General features: G+C 56.8%; 1 protein-coding gene across 3 annotated transcripts in view; it reads right to left on the minus strand.

The window, feature by feature from the left end:
• NLGN3 (neuroligin 3) overlaps positions 1-12,494 on the minus strand; it is a 52,155-nt gene that overhangs the window by 11,736 nt on the left and 27,925 nt on the right. For 2 of the 3 annotated variants that reach the window (XM_063345368.1, XM_063345367.1), the window contains 3 exons: positions 5,578-5,637; positions 2,721-2,870; positions 899-1,084 (listed from right to left, as the gene is read on the minus strand). In XM_063345368.1, the coding sequence (XP_063201438.1) occupies positions 899-1,084; positions 2,721-2,870; positions 5,578-5,637 (396 nt within the window). The remainder of the gene's footprint in view (positions 1-898; positions 1,085-2,720; positions 2,871-5,577; positions 5,638-12,494) is intronic. The other variant, XM_063345369.1, reaches the window with a different exon arrangement.

A 12,494-nucleotide genomic window follows, 5' to 3' on the forward strand; every position in this document is an offset into this window, starting at 1 on the left:
CAACTCTGCTGGCAGCCTGGCCAGTGCCAGCCTCCTCCCACACACCCTCCGCCACACCATCAGCCCTGCTGAGGTTCTGAAGGTCTTCTGCTTTCCTCTGTGGTTCCCAGGCTGTTGGGCAGGGCTGCAGCTCTTCACGATTTTGGGTGTCTCTCCGGGGTGCAGAGTCATGCCTGCATCCACTGTCCGTACATGTCCCCTTCTCCCCTGCACCACGCTTGGGGACACAGCGCTGGAAGAGGGCTGCACCCTCATATAAAGCCCCTGTGACTAAGTCCCTGGCAGTCTGGTCCCCTGTGGACCACATCCAGTTCAGGCTTTGCTCCTGCGATTTCCTTGAGGAAGTTTATCGAGAACACATCTACTCCCATGGTTATTTTTTTTTTTCCCAATGCTCGATGTAAATGTCTTCACAGGTGGCTACAGACATTTGCTCTTATGCCAACACAATCTTTTAGTGTAAATAATTCCTTCCTTTATCTAGAGTAAACACTCTGCTGTATTTACAGATATCAATCATATCACTTCTACCTGGGTTTTGCTAGTCGCGGTACCTCCAGCTCACCCAGTCTCGCACAATGTGGCCCTCCATCCCGCCCCAGGCTCAGGTCTGGCTTCCCCTCTATTCCAGTATGATGCCCCGGGCTGCAGCCCCACGCGCCGAGAGCACCAGCTCCCTCCCCGGCTCCCACAGGCTCTGCTGCTGGCCTCTCCCTGCCCACGACGAGAAGGTTTTGATTCCTGGCCTTGAGTCAGGCTCTCACCAATGACAAATTAAAAAGCAGCCCTGATTTTCCTAGGGCGGCTGGAGGTAGCCGGGCGGGCTCCCTTCCCCGGGTTAGCGTCAGCAGGGTGCTTGCTGTCAGCCGCAGCGTGCTCGGGCACGGCTGGCACCTACCTTCAGAGTGGTGGGAGAGGGTGAGCAGGCTGACACAGGAGGCACCAATTCCAGAGCCGAAGACGGTGATCCGCAGGGGATCCCCCCCAAAGAAGGCGATGTTCTCGCTGACCCAGCGCAGTGCCTGTATCTGGTCCAGCAGCCCGTAATTGCCCTTGGCAGCCTGGTCTCCCGTGCTCAGAAACCCTGCGTGCCAAGGGGAGCCTGGTTAGTGATGAGGAAGTTGCAGGGGGCGGGCCTGACCTCCCACCCCCCTTTCCCCAGCCTAGAGGAGCTTCTCTAGGACACTGTCCCACCACAACATGAGACCCCACTACCATGAGAGTCCTGTGAGCTCTAAGCTGGAGCAGGGACACCACTGAGCTCCAGGCACCCTCTGCACAGCACAGAGAGGGGCCAAAGGCTGCAAGCACAGAGCTGCCAGCCCTGGGAAGCCTCGCCACCTAACTGCAGGCAGTGACAGGGCACGAAGCCCCGTCCTACCCGTACCACCACCTGTGCTAATAACGGGCCAAGACGTCTCCCACATGCTCCAAGGAAAGCTGAGAAAGCATCGGTGGCTGCAGGCAGGCTGAGTGCGTGCACAGCCAATGCTTCCCATGGACTAGCGTGGCCCGGAGGAGGCTCTATAAGTGTCAGAAGGTGGGCTGGGCAGAGAGGAACCGACTGCAGCTTAAAATACAAAGGCTCTTAAGTGAGGAAGATGCTGAGAAATGCTTTCAATAGCAAAGGGAACACCAAAGATAAGCTATCAGTGTTCCGTTTGCTTTGACTCAAAGCAGGAAGCCAAAACCATGGTCCTGAGGTAAAATTCAGGTGGGTAACCCCATCAGGCAGGGAGCGGTGCTGGCACTGGAGGTGCTCTGGCCTCACGCGCTGCAGCACTTCAACGGAGATGACAATGGCACCACTCAAGTCCTATTGTGACTTACGTTTACCTATCCATCTTAAAGGCCTGACTTTTAATATTGACAGATCTTGAATAGGCTTGTTTTTACTGAAAAGCCTATTTTCTGCCAGGTAACTGCCATCTTCCCTAAGAGACTATGGGGTCCAGAGGCCGTCAGAGGGATGTGCAGCCCCGGGTACCAGCTGGGGGAGCCCAGCTGCCCGGGGAGAGCACCGTGCCAGGCTAGATGGCTGAGAAACCTGCTCTCCCCAAACCTCCCTGATAAGGGAGGCAGCAGTGATGCTGCGGGCAGATGTCCTGTGTCCGGGGGTTTCTGCTGCAGCAGGCAGGGGACCGCCTTGCCTTTTGATCCCGTGTCCCCATTTTGCTTCACTAGGTCACCAGTGCTCAGGAAAACTGGGCTTCCACCCTCCTCTATATGGTGCCCGACACCCTTCGGTGGCTCCCTGTGCAGACTGAGTGGCTGCGGGGGTCCCGACAGCTCAACTGGCTTGGAAGCAGCCCGTGCCCAAGGAGGGAGAGCTGCTGGGTCCCCAGGGGCAGCCAGGCAATACCTGCTGGCAGCTCACCCATCCGAGCCCTCTCAGGAAAAGATGCTGGGTAAACACATTTATTATTTATTTAACCACAGACCAATATTTGCTTTCAGCTGAGCCAGGTTGTGTAAATGAGCCTGGAGAGTGGGGGGGCGGTGCCAGGAATTAGACCACGCTGCGGGCACTGCCACGTGGCACCTCGCTTGGCGGCCCGGGCGGAGGGCAGGGGCAGCCCCCGCGGCACAGCCCCCATCCCGCTGGGCCCCACTCACCCCCCCCACCCTCTTCCCGGCTGGTTCAAGCCCAGTCGGCCATGGGGGGCTCGCCCCGCCGCCCAGCCGTGCTGGCGGCACAGCCCACGCCGGCCAGCCCATACCCAGCACTCCAACGCGGTAGTTCAGGGTGATGACAATCACATTCCCGTAGCTGGCCAGCACGCTGCCGTCTATCATGTTCCCCGTGCCCTCCATGTATGAGCCGCCGTGGATATACACCATCACTGGCTTGGCCCCGCTGTCCCGGATGTCTGGAAGGAGAGGCGGTTAAACACAGGACCCCCACCAACGGCCGCAGCACCCTGCCCGACAGGCAGACCAAGGACGAGGGCAATGCCAGCTGCCAGGACTGGGGAGGGGGCTTAGGAGCCAAACCCAGAGCTCTCCTGGGGGCCACAGCGTAGATCTCCGAAGCCGATCACCACTGAACCAACCCCGCCAGCCCCTCTCTGGGTGGTGGCAGCTGCTGCGCCGTCCCCACAATGCTGTCCCCTCGGCGGGGGGGTCTCAGCACACGCAGGAAAGATGCTCGCTGGACCTGGCTGCTCTTCCCCGGAGCTGGGCTCTGGCCGCGTGCGGGAGCCAGGCCAGCGGCACCTCCGTTGCAGGTAGGAGTTGCAGAGTCCAGCCCCGGAATGCAGCCCCATGTCCCGACTTTGGCTGGATCCAAGCCCTCGGCTCCGTGAGTCCTGGAAGCTGGCATTGCCGGGGGGGCAGGGATGGGGGGGTTGTGCAGGACCTGGAAGCCGGGGGCTGGCACTGGTGCGTGTTCCAACATCTGACTCTCCTGCCCCCACTTCACATCTCCCTGGGAAGGCAGAAACCTGCCAGCTGCCTGGATGTCAACCCATGGCACCCCAGTGTCCAGACACAGACATGGTGATGAGGCAGACAGTGTGTGCGTGTCAGGGAGGTGAGCACAGCGTCCGGAGAAGGACAGGGCATGAGGCATGGAGTGAGGATGGGGAATGGGACCCCAAGGGCCAGGGAGGAAGGACTGCAGGAGCCTAAGGGACAGGGAGCAGCCACACTCCCTCTCTCGACTGGCCCTGGCTGGGGGACGTCCTGCCTCTTCTGTGCCACTGGCCTGGGATCCCTCATGGAGCCAAGCCCAGGCACAAGGAACGCCCATGCTCGGCTCCTGGTACATCTCGCCCATGTTACACACAGGAGGCAGTTGCGCCCGTCATGGAGACGGTGCCAGGTCCCACATGCCTGCGATACCCAGCCCTCTCCTGGGCTGGTGAGGAGGACTTTGCCCTCCCTCATGCTCACCCGCACACATCACCTTGCTCGGGCAGGCTGGCATCACCTGCCAGGACGGCTCAGCCTCGGCTGCCCCGGCCAGCCGCAGCTCCTCCCTGCCTGCCTCCCTCACCGGTGCCGTCCCTGTAGCCCACGGGGCTGGGACTCCTGGGAACACAGCCACACGGACTCAGCAGGGATGCCTGGCTGGGACGGACATGCTGCTTTGCACCCACCTAACCCTTGACCAAGACCACTTCTCCCCACGGCTTGCCCACCACAGGATGCTGCAGGGCAGGCTGATGGGTACCCCTGGCTACTCCCACCACCAGCTGCGGCCCACAGCATGGCTAAGGGTGGCCTCCCGTCCATATAGAAAACCTCTTCCCTCCAGGAGAATGAGGACATGGCAAAACCTGTGCTGGCTCTTTTCCTATCGCCAGGATGAAGCCAGGCAAATGCACAGACCTGGGGAGCAAAAAGTGCTTTGCGGCTCCTCCGGGGCAGACGTCGCCCGTGTGGCAGAGCTATGGCAGGACAACCCTTCCCAGGGCCACCTGCTTGAAATGTGATGGGCAGGAACATTGGTGCCTGCGCCTGTGTCCTCTTCTTCCTGCCACGTGGTCCCACCCACATGCAAAGGGACATCCTCACAGCAGAATGGCAGCAATGTGCGGAGATGTACCAGGAAATAAATGGCTCCTAATCACTGCGGCACATTTTAGCGTGCAGGGATTTAGCACAGTCAAGTCAGTTCGGCTGAATGCCAGTTTACGCCCTGGTACAAGAGATCCTGGGGCACAGGTTAGTGGGAGAAAACAACAGAGTTTTGGTAGTGCCAAGGAAAAAGCTTTTCAGCTGTTTCCCAGGTCCTAAATGCCATCTGCCAGGCGCTGCTCGAGCTGCCCTGGGACTCCTGCACGCCATGAGGTTTTACTGTCCTCGGCACGTTAGGGCTGCACCCTGGCCGACCCTTCCTCCTGCCTCCTCTTCACATCCCAAACACACTGACTCCATACCCTGCAGATGAACAACCCTCTTTTACTAAAAATAGCTTATTCTGCAGCTTGCTTAGCCCTGGCGTACATCTAGAATCACATCTGCTTAAAAGCCCGCTGACTCTGCCTGAGCTGGTGCTAACGCTCTGGTTGCAAGCAAGACCTCACTCGCGTTGGGTGGAGGAGAGAAGTTAACAGAAGCCATGGTCCGAGCAGACCTCGGGTCTTCTGGGCATGGCCAGGTACCCTGCAGGTGCCAAGGGTGCCAAGCTGCTGGCAGGGCCACCCCACGGCAGTGCCCACGTCGGGTCCGGGCAAGGGTGGAGTGGGAGGTCACTGGCTCCCAGCTGCATGTCACTGACCCCAGAGGGATGAGGCTGGAGGTGGGATGTGACCGGGCTCGGGGTGAAATGGGCCCAGGTGCCCGAAGGCTCCTCTCCTCCCAAGCTGCCATGCTTCCTCCCTCCCCTCGCTCAAGCGGAGCGGGAGCAAACTTTTCCTAAAGCAAAAAAATCCCATGTGCTTCCCCCACCCTGTCCCAAGGAGGGGGAAGGACCCGGGCGCCCTGCACAGCCAGCCAGCCTGCCCCCCACCCCACACAGCGGCCTGGCACGGCAGACCGACACACACAGGGCTCCCTGGGGATGGCAGCGGATGGTGGGCAAACGGAGCTGCTTTGCTTGTCATGCAGTGGCAGCCTCGAGCACAGAAATACCTTCGTCTTCATCCCCGTCATTATCCGCTAAGTCCTCGCCCTGTTTCTTAGCGCTGGCTCCTAGGGACCAAACACGAGGAGACAGAACAAAAAAAGGAAAACAAAAGGAAACCAAACCAAACCAAAACAAAGCGAAAACAAAACAAAACAAAACAAAAAGAAAAAAAAACAAAAGAGAATTCAAAAATAGCATGATAGCAGAGACGGTGGGGCCAGGCCCGTGCCCCACAGCACTGCTGGCTACTCACACTGCACCTCTCCCAGAGCCAGGGCGGCGCGGGGGCGCGGGCAGGACTGCCCCGGAGCTGTGCCAGGATGCCGCGTCGCCTGGACCCCTGCCCAGATCCTCCCCGGGGTGGCAGGGAAGAGGAGAGACAGGCCTGGGGTAGCATCAGCGCTGGTGGTAGGAGCAGCCTCTCAAAGCACTCGCCGATCCTCCTGCATCTCAGCCTGGCCCCCACCTGCTGGCGCACCCTCGGTCCCCGGGCTGGGGCAAGGCTCCCTCTCCTACTGCCCGGCTGTGAGCAGGAGCCCTGCTCCCACAGGGGAAACCGTCCTGTCCCCTGCCACCAGCAGAGCCCACGTGAAGGGTTGCCACCTGAAGGGTGGCCGCTGACCACCAGGGTCCTGCCCGTCAGCCCCACGCAGTGCATTGGCCCCATGTTGCGCCTGGCATGGCTATGCTGCAAGCCGCTGGTGCCGCAGCACCAGACCACCATGGCACGCTGCAGGGAGCCATCAGTGAGGGGGCCTTCCCTGCGCTGCTCGGCTCCGTCCTGTACCAACGCCCTTCTGAAAAGACTCGTTGCACGGTCCACCGAGGATTGCAAAGGCACCTACCAGATTGCCCTGACCAAAGCAGAAGCCTAAAGATATCAGTTTCTCTAATGTCCTAAATGCCTTCCAGTCATTGCATGGCCCTGTGGAATTTGGATAATGAGGTGAAGTCTCCAGGCTCAAAGAGCAATTAAGACTGGCTTTGCTATCTCTTGTGCAGCCCAGGGGAGTGAAGGCTTGTCTGGCTATCACGGGATACAGAAATAACAAGGGAGTCTTGGGGAGCCAGGACAGCCCTGCTTTTCGTCAGCAGAGACAGTAAAATCAAGACAACAGAGACTTTGTGTAGCTCTTTGCTTCCTGGAGAGGCTGCCATGCCCGGTGATGGACCTTTGCCTCGTTACCTGTGAAATGCATATTACAGTTGACACCCCTGTGTATGCTAACGAAGATTTTAGAGATCACGCTAAACATAAATGACTATAGCACTCGTCTCTCCACCCAAATCATACTACATGTCACCTCGGGGAGGGAAACCTCGTAATTTGGGGGATAAAAGGATGGAGAAAATGGCTGTTAAATTGGGAGAGAAGAAACTTGATACCTGACAGAGCAGTCGAGGGGCTGTGTTCTCTTCCTCCACCCCGGGCAGGGATGCCTTTCTGGGTAAGCGCTGTGCCTTTCACCCTCTGGGGAATGTTACCCCGGGTTGTTGTACTATCGTTATTTTCGCTAGCCATATTAACCTTAAGTAATTAGCGCTATTGTAGTCAGTGAATTTATCAACGGCAATCTCGAATCTGCGGCTGTCGCTCTCAATAAAATAACTAATTTCGATTATTTGTGAATCTGATTCAGTGGAAGTCCTTTGGTGGGACTCTGATAGTAAATCAGTGAAAGTCCTGGGACTCTGACAGACAAATATCGAAACTACAGTCCTTTTAACGCGACAGGCCCTCAGCAAACCTGCAGTGCCAGCGCAGGGGCCAGGCCAGCAGCCCCAGCTGGATGCTGTTGCGGACGGCGTGCACCGAGCGTGGTGCTTCCCGAGAGGCACGCGGCCAGCGTCAGCCAGGAGAGGTGGCCTGGGGGCTGGCGGGGAGTAGACGCGGTGCAGACCTGTACTGAGGCCCCTTGCTGCAAAGGGCTGCACGCCCTTGTGGGCACAAAGCCGAGTGGTGCCATTCCTGTGCCAAATTTCAGGAAAAGGCTGTGCTCTCCTTATCCCCTTAGAGCTGCAGACCGGCGCCTGCAGTCCTCTGCTACCTAATGCCGGCACCAAAAAAGTTCTCCGGGTGATGATGACCTCAGGGGTGACAGCCGGGTTCCCTCCGGCCAGGACTGCCTGCGCTGCCCAGTGACCTCCCCAAGACGCGCAGGGCTCCAAGGTCCCGCCAGGCACCCGGCCCGTCCTGGGGCCCTGCTGCTGTCCCCAACCAGCCCCGTCGCCACCGCAGCAAGGGTTTGCACAGCCCCAGCAAGGCTCCTGCCAGCGAGGGGCAGCCCCGCGGCTGGATGAAACTACCACGAGATGAACACAAAACTGGCCAGGAAGATGAAACTGGGGAGTCGCTCTCACTGCCATGCTGGGAGTGGGATCACGCAGGTGACACGGTTGGGGGATAACAGAGGTGGCAGCACGGAGGGGGACAGGATTTGAAGTTAAAAGGAACCTGTGATGGGGGAGTGAGAGATCTGAAAGGGCTGTGGGGCAGCTCCACTGGGGCACGAGGCTTGCGCAACACCTTAAGCAGCCATGACCTGCTGGAGAAAGTCCAGAGGAGCAATGACCAGAAGTCCAGAAAAAATCCATCAGGCAAGAAAATTCTGCAGAAGGCTGAGTCACGTGAAACCCAGGATCAGAGGAGTGATGGGGAGCTACAGCAGCATCCCGATGCATGAAAGGCCACTGCAAGGTGGTCAGGTGGAAAAGCAACTCCCTCTCCGCTGCGCAGAGCACAGGCGGCCCCAGAGCTACACAACGCAGGTTGAAGCTGGATGAAAAGAAAACCCTCCTGGCAGAAAGGGCAGGAAAGCGCTGGAAGAGGTGGTCTGGGGAGGTGTTTAAGATCAGGCTAGAGACACACTGCCGGGAAGAGGTGAGGTAGAGCTGCTGCTGCCCAGGGCATGGATGGATCACTTGTCTCCAGGGCCATCCTGATTTTCTCCAACTCGGAGTTCACCTCCTGACCTAGCCCCTCCATATCCCAGCCCTGCCTCCTTGCCTGCTGCTTCACCACCTAGCCATCCCCTGAGCTCCTCACATCATTCTCCTGTTTTCACCCCCATCCCTGCCACCTCTCGCCCCAGCCCCAGCATCCCCCCTTCCTGCTGCGGCCTTCCCGTGCTTCTTCCCAGCCCACCTGCCCGCACACCCAGGAGGCTGCAAGCTTGACCTACTGCATTTTTCTTGGGAAAAACCGCAAGCCGAGAAAGCACTTAAGCGATGAAGCCCTTGTGCAGTATTTGCTAACTGGTGCTACATGCCAACCTCCTCGGTACTGCTCAGGGATAGGGATTTTTCTCTAACGAAGACCACGAGCAGCAAGCCGTCATCTGTGCCATGCTTCAGAGCTGGGAAGCTGATCCACAAGGCAGCTGGAAGATCCCTTGCCACTGCTGAGGGCTCTGGGGCTCTTAAAGCCCAGGGACGGGCCGAGCTGCAGCCCTCCAGCCTGGTGTCCTTCAGGGGATGAAGGTCTCCATGCAGATAGGGATGGAGGAACCAGCTGTGAGGAGCTGTCAGGCTGTTAAGAGAGGGCAGTGGCCAACATCCCTGCGATCTGAGCAACTGTTGCAGCTGAGCAGGGAGGGATCTGGCTGGAGACTGCCGCCCTGGAGCTTAGGGATGGCTGGGACAAGCCTAAAGCAACCTGAACGTCACGCACTGCAGAAGGGACAGTAGAAGGCAGCGCTGGGAAGCTAAGCAAAGCAGCAGCGCAGTAATGCAGGACAGGGGGAAGGGGAAGAGCGGTGGCCCACGTGTGTGGCAGATGCAAAGCATGAGCCTTCCTCATCAGCAGGAACGTGCCAGGGTGGCTGGTGTTATGGCAAACACAGCCTGCTCTGACCAAGCGGGCCTCTTGCTACGTTGTTGACCTCCACGATCACCCATGAATGCCCCACAGCTCGTGAGAGCAATTACAGCTTCACTTAGAATCATAGAATGTGTTGGGTTGGAAGGGACTTTTAAAGGTCATCTAGTCCAACCCTCCTGCAATAAGCAGGGACATCTTTAACTAGATCAGATCACTTCCCTCACCCATCCCTTGCACTTCATTCCTTTACCTCCCTCCACTGCTTATTGCCATGTTGAAGGACACCCAGTCCCAGGAGATCTTCCTCCACACTGGCAAAGGCCACCACGCAGAGCCCCGCAGCACCTACTCTCATGGGATGGGTTTAAGCTTGTGGATTCACAGCTGGAAAAAACCAAAAGGACTTGTGGCTCTTACTATCCTTACCCATCAAAACCAGGGCACGGCACGGCAGGCTGCGCGGGAAGAGCGCTGAAGCTCTGCCAGCTCCACCAGGGAGCTATGGTAACCACCCGGCAGAAAGCCATGTCTTCTCTAAGCTCTGCACCCATGATTGTCACAGCTTACGAGGCAGAGCTCCAGTGCCACTCCAGAGTGGTGTACGGGACAGTATGGGACAGTGGCAGGGTGCTCACCAGTGGGAGGTGCACCCAAGTAGGGAAACTCCTCCGCTTGGTGACAGAGGTGAGAAGGTTGAGGAGTATGAGGGAGAGCGAGAGAGAGACAGACTGCTGCATCCTACCTTCCCTGGGACAAGCCCGACAGGCAGACAGGACATTTGACACAGAGGACACTGGCTGAACACGGTGACTTAAGGAGTAGGGGGCAATAGCCATAAGTTCCTGCCCGGCACAGCAGAAACATCTCCTCTGTCACTACCCCACCATCCCAGGGGCCCTTGCATTTTGGGTACAAGGCTCTGCAAGCGGAACCAAACAATAGCAAGAACAAAGGTTCATCCAGCTCGGAGGTGTCACCAAAGTTAAGTTGGCTTGCACCTTGCGTCAAAACTGCTTCCACAAAGAAAAAGAGATGGGCCATTGTCATAGGAGACTCCCTTCGGAAGGGAAGAGAAGGCATGATATGGGAACCAGATGCACTCCTTAGGGAAGTCTGCTGCCTCCCTGGGGCCCGGGTTAAAGACGTGAAGAGAAAACTTCCCACCCTGGTATGGCCCTCGGCTTATTATCCATTATTGATTTTTCAAGATAGGCAGCGATGCAGTTGCAACAAGAAGTCCAAGGACAATCAAGAGAGACTTCAAGGCCTTGGGACAATTGGTTACGGGATCAGGAGCACAAGAAGAGTTCTCTGTCCTTCCAGTTGCAGGGAATGATGAGGGAAGCAACAAGAAGAGCCAGCAGATCAATACCTGGCTCTGTGACTGGTGGCACCAGCAGAATTTTGGTTTTTTTGATCATGGGTTGGTTTATGCAACACCAGGCCTGCTGGTGGCAGATGGGGTGCGCCTGTCTCAAAGGGCGAAAAGGATTTTCGCACAGGAATTGGCAGGGGTCATTGAAAGAGCTTTAAACTAGACTGGAAGGATGAAAGGGATAAAATCAGGCTCACTAGAGATAAGCCTGGGGGCAGCACATCGGTGTTTGAGTGACAGTGTGCTAGCGAGGTCCTTTGGTCTGGCCATCCCAGTGGAGGTAAGGGATGGAGACCCATACAGCAGCAAAGGTGCAAGGGTTATTGATGTGCTAGAAACCATGGAAGTGCCTGAGAATGGTCATGTAGGAATTAGGGCCTCTCCCCGCAAAAGGTGGCAGGATCAGCAGCCCAACTGAAGTGCATCTACACCAACGCACGCAGCATGGGCAACAAACAGAAGGAGCTGGAAGCCATTGTGTGGCAGGAAAACTATAATATAGCTGCCATCACAGAAACATGGTGGGATGACGATAGGCACAACTGGAGTGCTTCACTGGATGGCTATAAACTCTTCAGAAGGGACAGGCCAGGAAGGAGAGGCAGTGGGGTGGCCCTGCATGTTAGGGAGCGTTTTGATTTTCTAGATCTTAATGATGGCGATGATAGGGTTGAGTGTTTATGGGTAAGAATCAGGGGGAGGGCCAACAAGGCAGGTATCATGGTGGGAGTCTGTTACAGACCACCCAACCAGGATGAAGAGGCAGGTGAAATATTCTATAAGGAGCTGGGAGAAGCCTCAGAATCCCTAGCCCTTGTTCTCGTGGGGGACTTCAACTCGCTGGAAATACAATACAGCTGAGAGGCAACAGCCTCGGAGGCTCCTGGAGTGTGTTGGGGATAACTTCCTGACACAGCTGGTGAGGGAGCTGACTAGGGAAGGTCCTCTGCTGGATCTGTTGTTTGTGAACAGAGAAGGACTTGCGGGGGACGTGACGGTTGGAGGCCGTCTTGGGCACAGTGACCACAAAATGATGGGTTTCGATTCTCAGAGAAGTAAGGAGCGGGGTCAGCAGAACTGCTACATTGGAATTCCGCAGGGCAGACTTTGGCCTGTTTAGGAGACTAGTTGACAGAGTCTCTTGGGAGGCAGTCCTGAAGGGCAAAGGAGCCCAGGAAAGCTGGATGTTGTTCAAGAGGGAAATCTGAAAGGCGCAAGAGCAGGCCGTCCCCATGTGCTGAAAGATGAGCTGGTGGGGAAGAAGACTGACCTGGCTGAATGGAGAGCTTTGGCTGGAATTCAGGAAAAAAAAGGAGAATTTATGACATTTGGAAGAAGGAGCAGGCCACTCATGAGGACTACAAGGATGTCATGAGGTTATGCAGCGAGAAAATTAGAAGGGCCAAAGCCCAACTAGAACTTAATACGGCTATTGCAGTAAAAGACAATAAAAATGTTTCTATAAATATATTAGCAATAAAAGGACGGATAAGGAAAATCTGCATTTGTTGGATGCGGCAGGAAACATAGTGACAAAGGATGAGGAGAAAGCTGAGCTACTTAATGCCTTCCTTGCCTCAGTCTTTAATAATAAGAGCAGTTGTTCTCCGGGTACCCAGCCCCGTAGCTGAATGACAGGGACGGGGAGCAGAATGAAGTGCTCGTAATCCAAGCGGAAATGGTTAACGACCTGTTGCAGCACTTAGACACACACAAGTCTATGGGGC

Source organism: Chroicocephalus ridibundus, chromosome 9 (assembly GCF_963924245.1).
Source record: "Chroicocephalus ridibundus chromosome 9, bChrRid1.1, whole genome shotgun sequence".
NCBI classification, from domain to species: Eukaryota; Metazoa; Chordata; class Aves; order Charadriiformes; family Laridae; genus Chroicocephalus; species Chroicocephalus ridibundus.